This window comes from Amblyomma mixtum, chromosome 10, assembly GCF_055824585.1.
Source record: "Amblyomma mixtum isolate Tamu chromosome 10, ASM5582458v1, whole genome shotgun sequence".
NCBI classification, from domain to species: domain Eukaryota; kingdom Metazoa; phylum Arthropoda; class Arachnida; order Ixodida; family Ixodidae; genus Amblyomma; species Amblyomma mixtum.
The window spans coordinates 26,255,409-26,278,219 of record NC_143021.1 but is presented as its reverse complement, the minus strand read 5'-3'; the positions used below and the strand labels follow the sequence as shown (position 1 = coordinate 26,278,219).

At 43.4% G+C, this 22,811-nt stretch overlaps 1 protein-coding gene and 1 pseudogene across 1 annotated transcript in view; both read right to left on the bottom strand.

Annotated features, from left to right (window-relative positions):
• Positions 1-719, bottom strand: part of LOC149325429 (uncharacterized) — a 78,785-nt pseudogene extending 78,066 nt beyond the window's left edge.
• A 14,481-nt stretch (positions 720-15,200) lies between these two features.
• Positions 15,201-22,811, bottom strand: part of LOC149325428 (uncharacterized) — a 28,491-nt gene continuing 20,880 nt past the window's right edge. The window contains exons 5-6 of the mRNA XM_089564281.1: positions 21,085-21,125; positions 15,201-15,230 (exon numbers count right to left, since the gene is read on the bottom strand). Coding sequence (XP_089420407.1) covers positions 15,201-15,230; positions 21,085-21,125 — 71 coding nt within the window. The remainder of the gene's footprint in view (positions 15,231-21,084; positions 21,126-22,811) is intronic.

Here is a 22,811-nt window from a genome sequence, read left to right as displayed (position 1 = left end):
TGTACGTTTCGGGAGGAAACTGTAGAGCTAGTATGACTCACTCTGGCGCTTCGAGAGACGCGTAAGTTTAGTTCATGGGTTTAATGCCCCAAAGCGACTTAACACATGAGGGACGCGTTAGTGGATGAATCCGAAGAATTTCGACCGCTTGACGTTCTTCAACATGCACTGACATCGTACAGCACGCGGGCGTTTAGCACTTCACCTCCATCGAAATGCGGCCGCCGAGCACCGTGACCACTGATCCACCGCGGCAGCTAAAAGCAATCAGTTCGCAGTCAGATTAGTTAGCCTGAACTCGTCATGCACCCGCTGGCATGATCAAAGGTCACCGAGAGAGTAACGACCGAATTTTGCAAGCCATACTGCCAATATTAGGACAGCATAAGCTGAAATTTAAGGCCCGAGCTACGCTACAACGCAATGATCGAAGATCAGCGCTTTACACTACCCTTCCCTGGTAGCTGTACCGTAGAAGTCACAAAAGCGCACATTTACTCACCCGTAGTGCTCCAGAAGAAGTCTCCGGCGGCGAAGTGTTCGCTGCACACTCTCATTGACTGCGTCACAGCTTTACCCATACGCAGCTTGACCATCCATTCCTTTTTCAATCGCGAGCCATCCGGAAACGAATGGAGGCTTACGCGGTTCTTCACAGCTCTGTTGACGCAATGAGGCACGCAACACATCCGATTGCTCTTGTATTTTCTTTCCATCGCGTGAAGTTACGCGCGTAAAAACAGGCAGGAAAACGCAAAAGCAGCCACCAACGCCTTCAGGCCTTCAGCCTCTTCAGCGCCTCTGTTGGCGTCTGCAATAATCCCTGTGGCGTTTCCTTTTCGGACCGCTAGGTGGCGCCAGTGTATGCGCCCCTTGCGAATAGCCTGAGTCGGTTTTGGGACGTTAAACCCCAATAAACCGAACCAGACCAAGCGATACGCGCTACTGGCCACTGTGGCAGGCGGTTAATCGCGTTGGAATCAAAAGCAGACTGAATACGTCGTCCTCCAAGGCTGAACTGTCGGTGCAATCGCCTCGCAGTGGTGTCTTAAAAGCTCAAAAAGCCACATCCAGTAACAGGCTGTATGAACGCGTATTCACGTAAATAGAGGAGTGATGCGTCTTCCCCAATGAGAAAACTGCCTGTTCGATCATTAGTGTAGCCGTAAAGTGCTTTTAGTGGCAGGCGACCGTGAAGAAAAATCATTGTTGGATGTTGAAGAATAACCAGTCCAAAAATAGGCTCGAGCGCTTTGCAAGCCTTTTCATACAGCCCTTTCAGATTAAATATTTCTGAAGAACCCTAAACAGTGCAGAGCTGATCGTGGATTCAAGTGTGAGCAAGTTAACTTTTGTCTGTTTAAACTTTGCCTTGTGTTTGTGTGAAACTGGCAATAAGAACTCTTACCCATTAACACAGTCATTGTGGGTACTTCATCTTCCATAGATTGCACAGGTGAAATTCCAATTATGATGTTATGCAGGTGAAGTGCCTGCTGTCCAATGGTGAAGAGGTCTGAAAAGAGCTGTCACTGAAAATGATGTCTCCGCTGTCCAACTGTGGGGCTGTCTTCCTTATATGTGCCCGTTCAACGTGTATTGCAGAACACATGTAAGTACTGAGTTTTCTAAAGTGCATTTTTCTAGAACTCTGTGTTGAGATCAGTGTGTTGCACCAGTGAGCTTTGAAACAGTGTTGACGGCATATGTTGGCATTTCCCTTTGAAATAGTATCTGTGTGTTTCTTCTCAATAAGGTGTCATCCAATACTGCAACTTTAATTCTGGATTTGAAGTGGCGGGCTACAGACCAGAATTTTAAGGCGATATTACAGCAGGAGGACAGCCTTGTTATCCTTCTACTGTAATACCTGTGTCACATAGCACTCCTCCTAAACAGTTGTAGCAGTAGGATAACTTTCATTCTTCTACTGTAACGCCAGTGTCGCATGACACTCCTCAGAGACCCATTGTAAGAGGCTGCGCAAAAGAAACCAGGATGAAAGGGAAGACACGTATACCAAAGGACGAGCGCTGAAGTACCAACTGGTAGTTCAGCGCTCGTCCTGTGGTATATGTGTCTTCCCTTTCGTCCTGGTTTCTTTTGCGCTGCCTCTTACAATGATGCTTAACCGACTAGCCCACACGAAGTTATTGATCCTCAGAGACCTTTCCAGCGAAGGCATCTGATTTCACTTGAGGGGCAAAATGTGAAAGGCATTATAGTGCAGCTGAAATAGTAATTTAACTGTAAACCTTAAGATTTTTGCCAGTTCAGTGAGTATACTTGCTCTAATTCACATATATTTGTCTAGGAGATTGTAGCGACCTGGATGACTCAGATTTTTGGCTTGCTACCTGATGGCATGGCTAAACAACTCGAAAAGAATAGGATATAAGACATGAATGCATGCTGCACTAACAACTGTTTACATTATCAGTTTTCCACATTATATGGGTTGCACTGTTGTGGGGTTTAAAATAGGGGAGATAAACACGTATTCCCCGTTTAAGTGCGGCTGACACAGTTCAAAACCGCGCTTACCCCACCCCGTGGTCGCGTACGCTACCGAGCGCACGGCGACCACTGCGGGCCTTGCTCTGCGGGAACAAAGGAACGACACACTGGCTGACACAAACAAGGTATTTATTGGTATAGCAACAATAACGCCAGCTAGCAACAAAATACACTGAGGAATCGAGGAATGTCCGACTCACCAGCACGGCTACGAGCGAACGTTCGCCCGCGGTAGGGCAAAGGGATAAACTCCGAGGCCGAGCGGAACGGGCTCGGCGGGAGCAAGTTCCGACCAAGAGGCGCCCGTCGACGAAGAGCGAAGCTGCGAGCGAAACGTCCGGTCGCTTCCCGATCCCAGGGAGAAGAGAGCCAGCTATCCCTCGCGCGCGCGCAGCAAAACGCCATCCGTGGCGCTGGTGTCGCTGCGACGCGAGCGCCCTCCCTTGTTAGTTAGAAGTAACCGAACCGAGAGGAGTGCTTTTCGGGGGCAGCTGACAACAGTGGGGTGCAATTCGGGAAAGTGAACGCAGGGGACGAAGGCGTCCCCACACTGTATATACTCAGAAATAGAAAGCAGCCAAGTAAAAAGAAAAGCAAACCAAACAACAAAGAGGCAAAATGCGAAATGTTACCCTCTTTTTCTCATGCACTTAGCAGTAATGGTCATAGTGAAAAATGGCATAGCAATAAAGGAGCACTTGGCTTGTAACATGCACACCTTTTTAGAAATACTAGAGTGTAGTTGTGCTTTTCCCATTCTAAGAAACTGGCTTGTCTGGCATGGCTCTGCATCTTGATGTGACTAATTGCATCATGTTTTGTTATGAAGGCTAGTGCGTTTTAGTGCTCGTTATTGCATTACTATTTCTACTTCCTCTGTCTACTAGTCAGTCGTCAGTTTGTGTTACACTTCCTACTTTATGACATTTAAATTTTTTAGGTATTGCACATTTCAGTGTTGTGTCAAGGGCATGTGGAAGAGTTGGAATTGCAGAATTGCTCTTAGCAAGCCCAGCCTCTTGTGCGATATACAGGCAGTGCTCCTACTGTTGCATACTATTTTTATTTTTGAATATTATCTATTACACATACTAATCTGTGATTTTCATCAGCATTAAATCATTTTCCTAAATTATTTGTGCAGTTAACGTTATAAAAAGGCAAAGTACACAATTACCGTTTTCACTTCTTTCTTACATCGGAACCTACTACTATTGCATGACACCATCATTGTGAAGGTGTAAGTTTTGTGTTTATTTTAAACAACTACATGATTTCTGACTTGCATGCTTCAACAGGCATGAAAGCATAGTACCATATGACACTATGCAATCAACAAATGAAATTCGATCGTGGCCGCGCCGGTGTAATCTCGATGGAGGCGAAATCTAGAGGCCCGTTTACTGTGCGATGTCTGTGCACGTTAAAAAACCCGAGGTGGCCAAAATTTCCGGAGCCCTTCACTGCGGTGTTCCTCGAAGCCTGAGTCGCTTTGACGTTAAACCCGCAATTAACGTCTCATTCCTGACTGTGACTATAGCATAGATATTTTATTCCTGTGTTCTGTTTCCTGCAGGTGCATTCATTTATTGTTTCGAGATTGAAAAGGCTGTGTACAAACTCTGGACGGAATCCAGAAGGATGCAGTATTTCTGAAGCGGGCAACCACAACTGTGTGGTGAAGAGAAGCAGTAGTACAGCGCAGCTTCATTGGTAACTGCTCAGGAGAAGGATATTGGAAGGCAAGGAAAAGGCTCTACGGAAGGCACTCACGCAAGTGAAAATGGATGCACTCACAGGTGATTACTGGTTTTAGCTGGATTTAGAACAGAAGTATATATTCACTCCGTCAGTGTATTCGAGAATTGCAACTCAGGATTTGTTAGTTGTTTATTAGGAAGCACAAAACAAAGGATAATAACAAATTTATGGGATGGAAGCTAGTGACCAATTCACTGTAGGTATGTCATCATGTGAAGGTTTGTGTACAAGAGGTTAATTGATGGGCATAGTTCCTAGCTCATGTGAGGGACAGTATAAACAGCTTACATGGCGAGGTTCTGAGAGCAATGGGGCAGTGACTGAGCAGAAAAACTAGCCAGGAATTAACAAATTTTCATGAATGCATAGCTGTCATGCTTTAGAAATAAGGCTGTTGATATTTGGCAGCCATGTGCTATGAAGCTCGGTATTTTAAAGTGTTGAGGCCTAAGGGATCTGATTCAGTGTTGGCATTCATGGGTGCTGTCACATTAGCCATCCTCCTTTAATGCAAATAGCAGCATTTGCTAGTTGTCTTTGCAATGGGATCATTATAGCAGTGTTTATCATAATAAATATATAATTTTTCTCCCTTAATCTTCAGGCACTGTCGCTAGACACAAATGGATTCAAGCTGCCATCAAGGCAATGAAAGATATTCGACTTTCTCGGAAAAGATGCACGCTATGACGCGAGGTGCCTCCAGTGCGACTCATTCGCTGCTTTTGTCTACTAATAAAGCTAAGGTTGCTCTTAGGCAAATGTGAGCGTTTTTTTTTTGTTCTTTCAATACGTACTTGCTCTTCGTGCTTGTCAAGAACATGAATCATGTAATAATTATTTGCATGCTGCTATGTACATACTACCGTGCTCAAATTTGAGAGACCCCTGTGAGTTCTTGCCGAGTTTTACCAAACTGCATGCGGGCGCCGCCTGACGAAGCAATCCTGTTGTCGAGACCGATGCCCATATGCAGTATGGCACGTTTCAGCATGCAACTGCATTGGTTTCTTAATTTTGCTCACGATAGTATGTCCAAACATTGAGCATCACTATGGTTAAAAAAAAAGGTCGGAATGGCCGGTTGGTCTGATCGAAAGCACTTCACGTCTTCGTATGCTCGTCCGGCGGCACGTTGCCGTTTGGGGCAGCAACTCCAAACTTCTTGAGACAAAACTGATTTATTGAAGACGGGACCGAATACAAGAACTTGGAGAAAAAGGCGGTTTGAAAAGAAAAGGCTTTTTAGAAAAGGCTGTTTAAAAGAAGGGCTGTAGAAAAGCGGCCGAGACTGGGACTCGGCGCGCTCGTCCTTGCTCTTTGTTTGCAGCGGTTTTTATCCCCTCGATAATTGGGCGGAGCTTTATTAAACCTGCTCTCGCCCAATTCCAACCAATCCCGCTGCAGTGGCACTGTAGGTACAAGTAGGTGGAGCCCAGTGCTCGCCAGAGCCCGACTCTAGAGGCGCCAGTAAGTCGATCCACTGCTTAGGTAGACAGTCGGGGGTTTAAGAAGTCGCCGACCTTACTGACCCCCACCCACTTGACAGCTAATCTCTTTACAATGGGGCACGGTCGTCGGCCCCCTGCGGCCCCGACAGGGCTGTTCGCGGTCTTGGACAGCGTCCGAAGCGTCCGAAGCGCGCGACGCACTGTCGCCATTCCTAACCCCTCCAGACGGACACGGTAGGGGGAAATTAGCTACTGGCGCCATAGGCGTCTAGCCTAACAACTATGAAGACATGTTAGGTAACAAATTTGTTTCTGGATGCTCCACCCTTCCTTTGACATCATCCCGGAATGCTACACCAACCGCACCAGGAAACAGTAAACCAAAGCACACCAGAGCTGGTATCAGCCGGCTGGGTCACACCAGATGAGAACACACTATGCCATGTCACAGAACCCATTTCTGAAACCCTGCTCTGGAAACACCAGGAAGGGTAATTCGCCAATTTTCTTTTGTGCGAGTGTATCGCAGTGTTGTGATTTTGAGATCACCACACGCACATAGCGGATGCACTATGTGGCTCGGAACACTGTGGAAAGGTAATAAACAACCAGTAAACTTTCGACTTGATGTATTTAGATCTTTTAATAAACAGTCAGTTAAATGTGAACTGCAGGTCAATTAAATAAAAATGCCAAGTAATAAACTGACAATTAAATGTGAACTGCAGGTTTATAAACAGTCAGTTAAATATGTATTGCCAGTCAATAAAATCTCAATTTAGATCTATTGAGTTAAATTAATAAACTGCCAATTGGAATACGGTGGCCAATTTTAAATTGAAACTCAAAAAAATGTCTATGAGCTCTCAATTAAACCGCAATACAATTTATTGCCGAGACTCAATAAGTATTTAATTAAAACTGGGTAGAAATTTTTGTAAGGCAGTACTCCTGGACTGCAGTGCAAACTGCCAGCTTTGGCGCTCCACAAAAAAAATTGTCGTTTTATCAAACGGTATTACATTTTTTTTTCCTTTTTTTTCCTTTATTGTGTCACGGATTCTCTCCGTGTAGGGGGCAGAGGTAAAGGCAAAATGCCTGATAGAGCCTCTGCGCCCCCACAGTTCAAGGCAGCATAACGTGTCATTTACAATCATATTTGCTAAACATTTTTAGCACACAACAGAAAGCAAAAAAAAAATGTTATTTAGATCACATGACTTCACAGCATTAGTTTTTCTTCAACATGGTATATTTTAAAGAGGAAGAAAAGGCATATGCAATCGTTATTATGTAATAACAAAATTGGCTTGCATCAGAAGCCAATCAAAGAAAAGAAAAACCACAATTCATTGGTCCGAAAAATAAATCGCATATGCAGTAAATAGATCAGTACACACAAGCATTTCCGGAAAACATCTATATCAAAGTCAACTTCAGTCAGCACTCGCCCTTGTTTCTTTTTAATTGGAACTTATCCAACCTCTTAAACTGGAGTTGGTAAATTAAAAAGTATAGAGAAGTCGGTGATTGCAAAATTCTTTCTACCTTTGAGAAGAATCAACATAGCGAAGGAGAGATCAAATCGCTATCAAGGGGGTAAGCACCCAGCAGGGTATTAACCCAGGATTGTATCAACTTCAGAAAAAGAAATATTCGCCTTACATGCGGCAACATTCGAGAGGCGGATTGAGACTAAACTGCAGGAAAGAGGGTGGGGGTAGGAGGCGGCTCTGTGCGAGCGTTGCCAGGAGAACGGTCGGAAGGTAGGTGTGTGTGCGTGTGCGCGTGCGCGCGTGCGTGTGTGTGTATGTGTGTGCGTGCGTGCGTATGTGCGCGCGCGTGTTTGCGTGTGTGTTTGCGTGTGCTTGCGTGTGTGCGCGCGTGTGTGCATGTGTGCGTATGCGTGCGTGCAGCGGCAAGCTGGAAATGCTTATTTCCAACCCAGCTCTAACATTCAGAAAGCGAACGATTAGAATTTGTTGACGACCTACTAGCTTCCATGATGAATCTCTTCTTTCTCGTCTGCGAGCACTGGTACTACTTTGCCGCATAACCCTTTGTGCGTCAGCGGGAGACACGTCCCACTTTTCCTCCTGCTGAAAAAAATGATCCGCGAACACCAGTCGCAATCAGCTGAACGGTTACGTGCTGCCATCTTATCTAAATCTTTGTGAGGTGGAGAAAAATTGTTTAACTGTCTTTTCTAAAGGTACTAGTAGTACCACAGTACAGTTGAAATTTGTTCAGTTGTTTAGGTAGGCTTCCGAATTTTGCTCTTGTTTATTCCGAATATGCTGCCGTTCAAAATTGAAATTTATTGAAATTTATAGAAATTCAGACAAAATACACTGTCTATGTGAAGAGGGCTAAAGGTAACACATGAGGTCACCTGACTGGGCCCTAAGCACCCTGCATTCATACAGCACAGTATGGACATGAAAGGCAATTCAGAAAAATTCTGCAAGAATATCGTAAGACAGCAAAAAAACACACCCCTAAGAAAAGAAAAAAAAACATTACAACAAAATTCTACAGGAATACCGTGTGATTCCACATACAACTAGAGTTGAGTAGCACACCCTTGCTACAAGTCAAAGTAATTGAGTAAAGAGAATAATCACCAATGTGTTCCCTTGACAAAACAAACAAAGATAACCGGAATGAAGGGGATTGCCTCAAACATAACAGTAAATATACTGGCACCGCAGTTTCTACAAACATAGTCGGGTTTTTCGGAAAGTCAAGAAAAAATTCTTTGCCTGCTTTCAGAAAGCATGCAGAGAAGAACAGTTTTTCATGACGCCCAACAAATCAGGATGAAGATTCAGAAGGTTCGGAATAAGCCAACTGGATATTTGCTTTCCATAATTATTCCTACATTTAAGTTCTATAAAAGCAGTTTTCCTAAACTCGTAATGCGACTCATGCTTCCTATGCTTCGATATGAACAGTTGTGGATCACTTTTAAAATCTAAAAAGGCATTCTCTGCCAAACGCAACATACACAAGGATTCAATGTCCGAGATTCTATTTTGCATAAAAGATAACGATGTTGAGTCACGTGCCGGTAAGTTTTCAATGAAGCGGACACCTTTCTTCTGTAATAAATATAGGCTTTCCATGTTTGATCTACCAGTAGTGCCCCAAACAAGCACACGGTAATGAAGCCGCGAGTGAACGGTATTGAAGTACAGCTCACGTCGTAAATAACGAGGTAATAGTAGACGGAACTTGTTAAGCACACCAATGCATTGCGCAATATTGCGTTTAATAAACTGAACATGAGAGGTCCAGCGAAGGTTTTCGTGAAACCGGACGCCTAAAAATTTGAGATCTGAAACTCGTTCTAGTGGGCAGGATTGAAATGTCACTTCATTACTAATATAAACTGATCTGTTAACAGAACTAAAAACAATGTACTTTGTTTTGCCAACATTTAACGCAAGTTCATTTGCAACAAGCCAGTCAGATAGATTTCTAAGCCATAAATTTACACGAGGAATTAAGGAACCTAAATTTTCTGCAGAAAAAAATACACCAGCATCGTAGGCATAAAAGATAACGGAAGGAGTTTGTGGGATGGATACAATGTCGTTAATATACAGGAGAAACAGGGTAGGTCCAAGGATTGAGCCCTGAGGGACACCAAATTTGTTAAACTCCGGATCGGACGTGGCATTATTAACTGAACATACTGAGAACAACCTGACAGGTAGTTTTCCAATAATTTGAGTGAGATTCCTCGTATTCCATAATACGGCAACTTGCTAAGAAGTACATTATGCTTCATTGAATCGAACGCTTCGCTGAAGTCTAGGAAGACACCTAGTGTGTACAAATGATTTTCAATGTATTCAAAGAGTTCATTTTTAATACTAAGCAACGCAGATTCAGTTCATTTCATCTTTTGAAATCCGTACTGGCTAGGAGAAATCAAGTGATGTTTATTAAGATAACCTGTTACCCTATTATTAATCGCTTTCTCTACTATTTTGAAAAACAAAGGAAGAACTGATATAGGTCTATAGTTACTAATTAAATTTGCAGCACCGCCTTTAAACAATACCGCCACACGTGCCACCTTCATTTTTTCGGGGAAAGTGCCTCTTGACCAGATTTGATTTGTTAATTGACAAAGGAGGTCAAATAAGGTCAGCAATTGCTTTAATTGGTGCTACCTTAATGCTATCAAAACCACACGAACAATTCTTTTTAGGCTTAATATTATATCCCTAATCTCTGCAGGAGTAGTGGGATATAAGAACAGGCTGTGCTGCAAATTAAATTCCAGGTATTCTTCAAAATTTCTGGGCGTTTCAGCAGAAAAAGCTCCAAATTCCAAAAAAATGTCTGTTGAACTCATTTGCAAGAGCTTTACCATTAAGAATGGTTCCTTCAGTCGTCATTTGAATTGGTATATTTTCTTTTCCGGATTTCTGCAGAAGATCTTTTACGGTACGCCAGGTTCTCTGAGGATCAAAGTGAATGTCAGAGATATTTCTAGCGTAGTAGTGAATTCTAGATTTTTTTATGTCTGCACCTAATTTATTTCTAATTTTTTTTTGTACTCTTTCGAAACTGTCAAACCTTTGGACTTTACAAACTGGTTGAAGAGTCTATTTCATGCCTTGATTCGTCTAAGCAGATCTCGTGTGATCCAAGGCTTCCTTCCTTTTATGGATTTTTCCATTGTAACCATTGGGAAAGCACGTTCATACAACTCTATTATTTTGTCTAAGAATGCGTTGTACAAACTATTAGGGTCTTCCTCCCATAGGAGTCTACTCCAGTCGACTGAAGAAACGAGCCGACGAAAATGTTGAATTTTTGTTTGGCGTATAACGCGGAAATTCTTTGCCGCGTCAGTTTCTTCGATGTTCTGATTACTTGACCTTGCTATAAAGCAGAAAGTTGACAGGTGATCACTAATGTCGCTCAAAAGTACACCTGCAGTTGTACTGGGAATATCGCTATTTGTTAGGCAAAGATCAATAAGTGTTTCGCTGGATCCTGTGATGCGCGTGGGTTCTGTATGTTAGAGAAACTATTGGCAGATATCATGTTAACAAATTCACTGACAGAATGTGACTGTTCAAGTAGGTTAATATTTAAATCACCAATTACTACCACAGGTTTACCTTGAAACAAAAAGCCCTCTAACACAGACTCGAGAAAATTAAAAAAACTCTTGAAGAGGTGCAGAAGGCGGCCGATAAGATTACGCCAAAAATAAATGTGTTCGTCTCAATGAAAAGTGATTCATAGGAAGGGTTTAAATTTGTGTACTGCGGGAGTAGCTCATAAGGAATGCTGCTTTTTATATACAAAGCTACACCACCTCCCTTTTTAGTCTTTCTAAACAGCGCTTCACATCTATAACCAGGAAAGCGGACAACATCGCTCAAATCAGTATACCACGTTTCAGTGAATGGCAGTGTATCAAATTCATGCTCTCGTGTCCAACGTTGCTGGTGACGACAAAAAAGTATCTACTTCTTCTTCTTTGTTTCTTAAGCTACATACATTCAAATGATAAAAGGAAAACAACCAGATTTTGATTTTGCAAGCTTGATACATCTCAGAGAGTTGGCATCATGATAAAGACTGCTATCCATAGCAACAGTCATTTGCAGTGGGATTCCACAACCGCAACAGCACGTCACGGCATCTTATCAAGGTCACTTTCATCGCGCCACGTGAGTTTCTGTTTGAGCGGTTTTTTAGAGATATCATTCTAGCTCTCAATCATCATGTGTTCTGATAAATTTTGCGCAGTAACTACAGGGATAAACGTATCGAAGCACAGTCATACGCAGAATGGCTAAGCCACTAAGCCTATTTGTGGTGAAGGGTGCATAAAAGCATATTTCTTGATTTCGTTTGCTTCAGTGCATTGCAGGAACCTCGCTTACGCGCGAGGAGGCCTTCTAATTGTTCTTTAGCCTTCGTGGTGACTCCAGTCTAGTGGCCACGAGGCCGAAAGTAGTGACGCTGGCTTTGTGCCTGAGAATGCACTGGCGGGAAGCCACGAAGAAAGGGACGACATCGATTCACAGAGAGCCAGCAAGTGGAAAAGATTGCCGGCAAGAAAAAGATCTATGAGACCAGCTCACACCTCGGAGCTGAGGGGGGAAAATAGCGATAAGTCCCAAAAAGAGGAAGATGAGCCTAGTCTTTGGAGTATTTCGGAGCCTTCCAAGGTTGTTAAAAGCCTCATGATATGAGATCCCCAGTTGTCTTCAAAAGCACCAGCAAATGCAGCTGAAGCATTTGCTCTCTATTTCAACGATGGTCTTCGCGAAGTCATAATAGAGCGCGCAAATCCCAAGGGTGCCAGAAAGTACAGGAGGAAGTGGTCAGTTTTGAGCATGGAAGAACTAAAGGCGTACTTTAATATGCTTCTAGTGATCAGCGTGTCGCCAAGGCACCACCTGTACCACTACTGGAGCCATGACGGCTTGCCCCTATCCCTAAAATAGCGCGAGTGGTGACGCTCACGCGATTTCAGACATTCATGAACAGCCTGCACACGAATGAGAGCAGCAAGGAAAAAAAAACGAGGGGAAGAGGGTTATGATAGGCTTGTCAAGGTACGCCCGCTCATCGACGCCCCCAACAAATCTTTTGATGCTATTGATGATAGTATCATTCCCTTCAAAGGGAGATCCACCATGAAACAATACTTATAACTCAAGCCCATAAAAAGGTGCTGAAAACTGTGGTGCAGGGCGAATTCTGAGACCAGGTGCCTGGTAGAATTTCAATTTTACGAACGAAAAAACGAAAATCGGCATCGGATCTGGAACTGGGCGAACATACTCTCCTCTAGCTTTCCAACAACGTATAGCCTGCAAGTCAACTTTATTTTGATAATCATTTTACCTCTACGAGACTGATATAGGTCATTAGAAACAAGAGCAGTGGGGGTTGCGCAGATAAACAGGGATGAGAGATCTCCCTGAGGAAATGAATAAAGACAAGAAGCTGAGGAAGGCCGAGTACATATGGAAGTCGAAAGGCCCAGTTATAGCTTATCATTGGCGTTACACAAATAATTTCCATTTACTGTCGAATTGTCACGATCCGGAAGACACGTAGGTTATGTCACGCAAACTGCCCAATAGATCATCCATCGGTATCACATACCCCCGAAAAATTGATTACAACTGCAGGATGAATGCTGTCGACAAGTTTGATCAGAATAGAATGTCCTACCACGCCGACAGACGCTCAAAGAAATCATGGTATAGAATTTTCTATTTGCTTTTTGAAGCAACATTTGCAAATCCATTTATTCAGCTCGCAGCAAGCTATGATATTTCTAACATGTATTTCTGCCTCGCTCTGGGTCGTCTTTTGATAAACAGCAGGGAGAGGAGCAGAACTCGACCCTATCGACAGCAAAAGAAAGGACAAAAAATGATCAAAAATGATTGTTCTATGCAGTGTGGTGAGGTTTCTGATAACGAACCGCGACCCTATGGTGGTGGTTTTTTACTGCTGGGAATGAGATGCGCACAAAGTGCCTCTGTACAACAAGCGAAGTGTCCCTCGGCGCCACATTTTCGCCATTTCATGCCAGAAACACGGCAAACTAGTCGCAAGATGATGCTTTCAAGAGTCGCTGGCAAGTTTTCCCACTTTTGAAAAGTCACTCTTAAGTCAGTGGGACACATGTGTTCCACTTTTTTTTCACGAAGCGCAGATTTGGCCTTGATGGAATTTATTTTATACAATTTCTATGCGGTTTTTACGTACACATGTATATACCCAGGTGCTTGCGCGTCGAGGTGAACCTCACTTGTCGAGGTGAACGTCGTACTCGCGTGCTGTGATGTGGGCTAGCGATAGCAGGTGATCGCTGAAAAACAAGTCATCTATTAGCCAATACCACTTGTCATGTGTCCCGGAGACTTTTGTTCCCGATAGTACAGCCCACCAAAGCTCACAGTATCAATTCGAGAACTAGAAGACAATTTCGAACTACAAGAGCCGTACCGTCTAGACGGGGACTTAATGCTGACTCTCCTTTATGGGGAACTGGGGAACAAACGAAAGGCCACTTACTGTAGCCCAAGCTCGGATAAAATTAGCTGTCTTGATTTAGCGCTCACAACACAAACAGTTTATAATGATTTTACATGGGACATAGACCACAAACGCGGACGTGATCATGTGTCTCTGCAATCATAAAGCTATCATAGTCAGCGCAATATTAGTGCTGTTTGCAACACATGCCACATTAGACGAAGTGTTCTGTGAGGAGCCCAGCACAGATTAAATAAATGAAAACTTCACTACTTGCATAACCTGTGCTGCAACAGTAGCTGTCTCTCAAACTTCAGGGCTTCTACAGAGAAAAATGGAAGGGGTTGCGTACTCAAGAATACATGCCGCAAAAGGGAAACAAAACAAGACATGGGATGTATTTCGTAGGTATCCCACGACACTAAACCTACTCATTTTTAAAAAAAGCTGAAGCCGAAGCGCACTAAATTCTTCGAAACGCCGAGAAAACGGTTGGGAGAAATAAATTTCTTCAGTCAATAATTGGGTCTCTTCTGGGAAGTTATGGCAGCAGGTGTGTAAATTTAATTGCGACTACTCACCATTCATATTTCTTCTGTTGTCAACACCAGATACTCAAACACTCAGGTCCTCACCACCACCAGATGCTCAGACACCAGATTCTCAGACAGCAGATACTCATACTCAGCGCCTGCAGTCGCAGGGCAGTGGCGCACCGCTTAACTGCTGCACCGCTGCGCCTGGAGGGGTATGACGACTCTCAAGGACTTATCTGAATGTAAAGTAGAGAATTACTTTCTGAACATATTCAATTAACCCATTGCGCTATCGAGTCATACCCTTAAGGTGGAGCTTTTCCCCTCTAATTTTTACACAAGTTATGTGTTAGAAAAATAAGACGGTGTGAAGTGATAGGCTCAGAAAACTATAAGTTCCTCTTTAGTGCTTCATTTCGGAAAGTTTTTTTTAATTATCAGTGCCACAATGAAAAAGAATTCTAGTGATTCGTATTATGAGGATTGATTTTGTCAACACCAGTCAAGACCTATTTGATTTCGAGTGTCCCCATAGTCTCACAACAGCTTCAGCCAGTGGTGAATCCTGCTAAGTTGTGAATCCCCAGGTAATGTACGTCCTGCGATAGTCCTGCTTCCACTGGGTTACTCCATTAGTCCGCCGCCTGGAGCTCAGCGCTGCCAAAGGAGCACTGAGGCGGCGCCTGCATAGCGCTGCTTTTCAAATCCTAGATGAGCTGAACATATTTCAGGTTTCGTTTCAACGGCTTCTCTAATTACGTGCTTTTTTTTAAGATGAATGAATTGTGAAGACTTGGAGCACCTAGAAGTCTGCAACAGATTGTCAAAATAGTGGCATTTATTTAGAGAAACTAAGAAGCTTAACTGACAGCTAAACCTCGGTGTAGTCTTCAGACCGAAAACATCACGACCCATCTGATGGAATATCCGTGAGCTGCAAGAGAACAGGCATTGAGATTAGTTCCTCGCTAGTAGGGTATGTGGGTAGTTGGGTAGTGCTTCATGTTCGTAGTACTTTTCGGCTCATGGCATGAGACTTGTTCTTCTTGTTCTTCAGTGCATTCTTGTTCTTCAGTGCATTGTCATTTGCAAATTGAGTGATATTTGGGCAGTAGCAATATTTTCCGTCTTCTCTTCATTAAACGACTTGAGACGCCTAATTTTATTCAAGAGTTTTGCTTTGAAATGACACCTAAAATATTACAAAACATAGCCAGAAGAAAAATTAGACGTAACTGATTTCTTTCCTTTCAGGCTGTTTTGCTCTCAAAAACCAAATAATAGGTGTGGCGTGAAAGACTAGCTGAGATAACGTGAATCATATGGCAACAGCAGTTTTGCCGATGCTTTCTTACTTTAAAATTCGTACCAACGCTTACGAAAGCTTGCTTGCCCAAGGGCTCGAATGGCAGAAAATGTAGAAGCACTGGTAACACTGCAGTTTTTGTATACCTCACGTGCAAGACTTTTACATCACATCCATCGTTCAGCGCATGAAGCCAAAATTGCAAAGCTACCAGAAAAAAAAACATTGATTTTCCTGATACAGGTAATTCACGTTGTGGCTTATGTATATTCTTGTCTTGCGCACAATTCTAAAACAATGTCATGCATCCAAAAATGGGCTGCATCTACTCATTTAGGTGGCACTGTCGTTGTACTATGCCTTGACCAAAAACTGCTGCGATGACACTATAGCCAACAGGACGCTCCAGTATCTGGCTACAATGTAGGTAACAAGCTTGCCCTATGTGCTGACACATGGACGAACAGTATGCTTAACTCTGGTTTACGTATGGTTTAGTGTCATATGTGTTAAATAGCACGCCGAGGTTCAGAAGGCTGAAAAACTGATTTATACAGCTATTCTGCCAACACAGGGCATAGATTTCTTATTACAGAGTTTCTGAAAGGTTTCGTGTTGATACTTTATTGAAGCATTGTCGTATTTATACCTCCCACTTTGGGTTTTCGACTTGTCTTCAAAAGTTAGTTTTGCTTAGTATTGTTTTACCGCGCCGCTTCTATCTGCTAGATGGCAATTCCTAGTAAGGGGTATGTAATCGCCGAAGTTGCACATTTTTCATGGCGATGTGCTGTGACTGTCTAGAAATCATCTGCAGATTTCAACATAATTCCGGCAAGAGTTGCTGCTTTTTGAGACTACCGTCAAGTGCGCGAATAGCCATACCAACCACCGATCTCCGTTTCATGCTATGAGCACTAAACTAAATAAGCAGCTTGGTCTAAAAGCTTTCGACTGCCTGGCCCACAGTTACTACCCTCTTACCATTATCATGGGACAAAAAATAAAGTTCTTGAGGTTGCTGCTGTGGGGTAGTTGGTGTAAAATCACTAAAAAGCGGAACAGCGCAAAACACAGAACTAGGTAGAGATGAACCACAGAGGCGCTCAACAATTCATGCATTGTCTGAGGTTTATTGCTTATATTTTTACAGTTTGTTATTTTTCATTGCTCATACGAAGTTCATCTTCACGGAAACTCATCTCATATTTAGGAATAGTTTAACGGAAAATAACACTCGGGAAAAACTAAACTTTAATTGATTTCTGCCCCATTGTCCTATAGTATGTTTTAGGGCTCTTTTCGGCCTTTTTTTGATCATCCTTCTAGTTAGTATCCATAAGCCAGCCAGAATTTTTTCACTTGAGTTCGCAAAGTGTTGCAATATGAAAAAACTGCTATAAGCACCGTGCCACGCTTGCATTTTAAATAGCTATTGAATTTATTCGTGTCGTTCCAGCCTATGTAAATGTAGTGGCACATTGCTTACGCCAGCCTTGCAATGATGCTCTGGTGTATACACGGTCTATCTTCCGGCTCATCCCATTTCATTTAATCGCGTGAGCACGTAATAAAAACTTCTAGTGATTAGAAAGAATAAGCATAACGGAACACGTTATGGTAGCAACCTGACTGTCGCTTTTATCATCCTCGTAACGACTAATCTTGAAACTTCACAGGACCATTCGCAAGACGGTACTAAGTGCAGCCACTCTTTCACATAATCCACTCGTTTTGCCAAGCCTATCATAGCGTAATCTATTGGGCAGTTCACTAAAACTCCTCCAATAGCTTCTCGCATTCCTTTGCAAAAGCTTGATGAAACGGCGTTCCTGTCCGTGCGAGAGACAGAAAATGTCGGCTTTTTCATGTTACAGAACCAGGAAATCGAGCTTTCAGAAATGATGCGCTATTGGAACTATCGCGGCACTTCTTTTAATTTTTTCGGTTTAGGCATATTAAATAAAAGAGTACGAATGCAGCCCTTCAGTAAAGGTATCTTTCATTCTGCCTGCATTATTTAAGCTTCCACATAGCGCAATCGAAGCGAAGACGGTGTACAGAAGAGATGTGAGCTTGTTGTTGTGCTGTTCTGTGCTGGGTCATATTTCTGCTACGTGCGTTAGTTCAGAATAGTGGAAATGTATCTACCGGAGTGTAATATAGGATATTGCTGTTAGCTAGTCAATAGGCATTGTTAAGTGCGCCACGTCTCCACTGCATTGAAGGCACAGTGCGCTGCTGCTCGTCTAGGAAGATTTTGGAGCTCGTAATAAACCTTAGAAGCGGATCATTAATCAGCAGCCTTCAACAGCACAGCATGCATAGCTTTCAGTGCAGCTTTAGTTTAAATCTCTGATATTTTTTCAAGCGTGCACGAGCTAATACCGATATCTTTATTTATCTTTTCTGCTACCTTCGTTAACTCCATAACAATACCGGTAAGTCACTCATATACACTTGCTGCCTCACGCTCATGCATCTCCTGCCATTTATGGAGAATAATCTCATTGTTTCTTCCGGTGATAAAGAAGCCAAAAAATATTTTCACCACCATGAGCATCTCCAAATCAAATTTTGCTGCATAAAATATATTTTCTTGTTTTTGAAAATTCTAAAATGCAAATTTAGTTTAACTGATTTGAAAGTTACTCGACCGCTGTCGTGTATAATCATTATGTGGAGTCGACGCCACCCCTCTTGTTTCGCCCAGTATGTGAACGCTAGCTATTTGGCCATCGCATGCGCCAACCACGTGTGTTAATTTGAAGGAGGTCAAGGCACTGCCTCCGCAAAGACTCGAGCTTAGGTCTTTTATAATTTGCATACCTCGCCGCCAAACATTCTAGTAACGCACTGCGAGCGTGTCAGGAATGGAGCTGTACAAAAAGACGGCTACTGCAGACCACCCGCAAAAAGCATATGCAAGCATTCACTATGAACTCAAAGGCCCTTATTGAGATGTTTACGCTACTTAGGTTACGTGGAACGTAGACCAAATCTTGTCGCTGTGGCCTTCGTATTTCGAACCATGGCCTTCGTATTTCGAACCATGGCTGGTTTAGTTTAGCGATGCCTGCGCATTGATGGAAAGAGGTTGGGGGAGGAAGAGATGAAGGATTGGTTGGAAAATAGAATCTGCGCGCGGATGAATAAATGCGCGCGCCAGAAAGATAGCCGGTGGACATTTGGGTTTGGGGAGGCTGCACGAATTGATCGGGCTGCGGGTCTGAGGCTGATGTACTACTATCTGTTATTTCCAGCCTAGCACATTTGTTCTCCCTAGTTCTCCTTGAACCGCCCGCTCCTACTTCACGAGCAACCAGCAACAGGTAGTACTAATGAAGTTTGCACTACGCAAAAAAACAGCGCGAACAAACGGGGACGAGACGAAGAATACACAGGAAGAAGCGCTTGTTCCTGTGTATTCTTCGTCTCGTCCCCGTTTGTTCGCGCTGTTTTTTTGCATAATGTATCACCAACTCGCCCGCTTATCTATCCTGTTGAAGTTTGCGCCACGGTGTAAGCACAGAAAGAATCAAATAAAAGGAAACGTAATTGCGCTTTTAAAGCAGAGAGTGTTTAATTAACCAAGCTTTTTACGGCTGTTGCAAGAGAGTGGATGGCACGTTGGCCAGTACTGTTTTCCACTATACGGCTGCGCGTTGTTTAGCACCTTTATTTCGGAGAACATGTAGCAAAAATAATTATTCACGCTCTTTATAGTACATTTATGAATTAATTCATGCCGAAAGTTACAGTGAGCTGCCTCATAGGAGCAGCTATGTACTTAAGAACCTGCAACTGCCTCGAGAGGAGTTTCTATGGTTTAGTGCAATGTATACTGATGCATTCTACAAGAGCAGAGAGAAATCTAGAGTGTTTCAAGATAAAGATAAGAAGACAACCACATACTCACGCATAACCTGTTTTCGAACACCTCGTCATGCAATCTAAAGACGCGGTACACAGGTTATGTGCCGATACGCGGTGTCGAGAGCAGGAAGTATACATATGAGCGATGAGTTAGCGCTTTGGATCTGAGTAAAGTCTTGTACTTTCTGTTGCTGCTAACTAAGAACTCACTTTTGAAAGCTACAGAGGTGATCTGGTTGGGCGGTGGACCTTAGGGCTGTGTCGCTGTATTTTTCGTCCAGTCTGAAAAAAAACAAAAAAGAAAAGTAATGTGGTAGAAAGTTGAAAATAGAGCAGATGGTGTCCGCATTGATGCCAAATTTTCATTCGCTTATGTGATTCCTGTTCAAAGCCATTTCATTGAAAAGCACTCCGGGTTATTTAAATATCAAGGAACGCTTGAAAAACCAATGAAAAGTAAAGAAAAATAGGAAAGATAGGAAAGACGAAATTGGAAAAAAGGGTGCGCTGGAGGAGTTATCAATTGTTCTGACATGTTTGCATTATATTTGCCTAACTCTAGGTGCCATTCCTTCGCTTCATCAATGTGGGCCATACATTTATTGCTTTGCTCACCAAGGCCGAACTTTTTCTTATTTATTAAAACAATTTTTATGGTTTGCTTTTAGAAGCCAGAACAAAATAATAACATTGGCGTAACAGTGATTTGGGAAAGCTGTCTAGCTCACTTGATTTGCCACCTAGTGGCGCAAGCATTTGCGCCACTACCGGATGCATTTGTTCCCGTAAACAAAGTGCACGCGCAGGGCGAAGGATCGATTATATGCCCTGTATAGTGTTACACTGCTTGGCTACGACGTGACGCGCTCATGAGTGTGTACGCATTGAGTCACAGCTCTGCAGCGTGATATGAAGTAACCATGTTGTTAAAATGTAACTTTTTGACTATTTTCCTCTGCGTTTCGACAGATGTGGTACTGAATATTCCAATGCCAAGTTCCTCTGCTACTTAAAGACGGAGGCCAAAGGCGATGGCAGCTACAGATTATTTAGTAATTGTGTTTTGTCAATCAAAAGACTTTCGAATTTTCGCCGTTTCCATAGACGTCTATTGAATAGTTTGAATGGATAGGGAACTAACGTTAGACAAGGAATTGAGAGGCCGATGCCTTTTACGAGTGCGGGTGGTTCCCTACAACCTGAGTAGCAAGAGAAAACTCAGTTCGTTATCCGTACAACTAGTAAAAATAAACAACGTGACTTCTCCTTTTTGAAGTGGCATAGGACCCAAGACTTAGCGCAGTTAGCTGCAGCAGCCTCAAATTCATGACCAAAAGCTTGCTTCTGGGCTATAAAGTTAAGCCAAGAAGCATTAAAATCATTGAGATAGGATAAATTAGAACCCATCGGAACGCATCAATTGACAGAATAATTTCGATGAGAAACACGCAAAGAACACAACATGTTCCGTAGTCTAATCTACAGGAAAGTGCATTAAAGGTATATATTCCTTATTTCTGCTGGCACACTACGAGATTAGGTGAAATATTGTGGCGTAACGGGATGCCACTAACCGCCTTTCGGCTATGTTCCTAAGGTAACTTACCTGTGGCTGGAAATCCTGATCACGTAGCGTGATTCTTCTAGCTGCGAAAAAAATGAGAGCCGACTGCGGGTGTTATCGGCACGTAGTGATGCCCTTTAAGTCTGCTCTTCATTAAACCCCTTTTCACCTAATTTTGTTTCGTGGTAGTACCAACCAAATTATAATAAATCGGGTGGTGCATAGACCTCGGCCCTCAAAGCATCCCATAAAATGCCCTGCATGGTATATGGTTCTCTTAATTCAGAGTCATCTTATCATGGTTCTGACTGCCACCAAAACGCGCTACCGCACTAGTTAGCGTACCAATACGGGAATAGAAATCTAAACCAGAAACTCTAAACGCAGGAGCCTGCAGCCTAATAGTTACCTATGATGACAGCAGGTCAGTCGTCTTGACTGCGCCTTTTCGGCTTAACGTTCTTCAATAAATGCTAAATGCTGGTTGCTGCAATAGCGACAAGTCCGCTGAATATGCCATGCAAAGTAAACGTGAGTATGAAGAAGTAAACATTGAGAAAAGAACAGAAAACTGTAAATTGATATGTACACAACTGATTAACGCCTTGACAGAGCTGCTACCTTTGCCGTTTTGATAGATGTACTGTTTACCAAAATACTTTGGGCCTGTTGTTAACTTTCTACCAGATGGCCATGGGCACAACACATAAGAGAAAGGAAAATAACCGATGGTCGCTTGGCGTACCGAGCGGATTCGAAGAGAAGACAAACGCAGGAGGGGATGGATGATTGCAGAGTGAGCGGACGAGATTAGGAAAACTGCAGCGATAAGATGTCAGTAGCTGGCAATGAAGAGGCTTATGTGGAGGTGAGCGGGAGATGTCTTTGTACTGCATTTGACGTAGCTAGCTGTCCAATTTTATTGCGTACGCAATATTACGAGAGGTTTCAGCCCGTCGCGTCGGGGCGGCCGCGAGGCACGTTTGACCTTGAAGGGCGGCGCGAGGCGCGGCGCACTACAGCTGTAGCCGCGCCGCTGCCGAGTGGAGGCGCTGCCCTCGCCGCGCTCTCGCCAGCTGCGGAGTGAGGAGAGGAGGCTAGAGAACGGGGGGGGGGGGAGAATGAAATGCGTTCGCTCGCTTGCCAGCTCCGTCGTTATACCGCCTGATAAACAGAAAATAAGGCTACGTCGGCTTGACGAAGCCAGGACACGACAACGGGCTTGGGAGACAGATGAAGAACGCGAACAGCGCCTTGCTAAGCGGCGCGCTCAAGACGCTGCTAGACGGGCGCACCGCGCCTCTATCGAAACCGAATCGTCTAGAACCGGTGATGATCCCGAATGGAACGCTATGGATGCTTACGCAACCTATTAGGTTTAAACAAAGCTAAACCCCAGCAAATTTTTATTATTAACTTTCGGCCAAATCCAGGATAACATCTCCTTAGTGAGTCTAGAGAGTAGCGCGTACATGAAATTTATAATCTCGACAATTTCAGATCAACCCACCCCTTCCGGGTTCCTCTGCACTTCGCATGAACAAACCTCGCCCAGAATTTTCGAAAATATTATTTCTACGTTATAACGGCGTTTTCTACCTCTAAGCACTGTGGCCGATTGTAACCATCAAAATCAGCTACGGCTTGTTTTGTTAGCAAGCTGGATAGCTAAACTCTAATACATAGGTTTTCCACAGCTGCCTGTACTAGCCCAAATGCGCATGTTTTAATTGACGTCGCCTTCTTTCTCATCGTCGTAAACCCGGCCA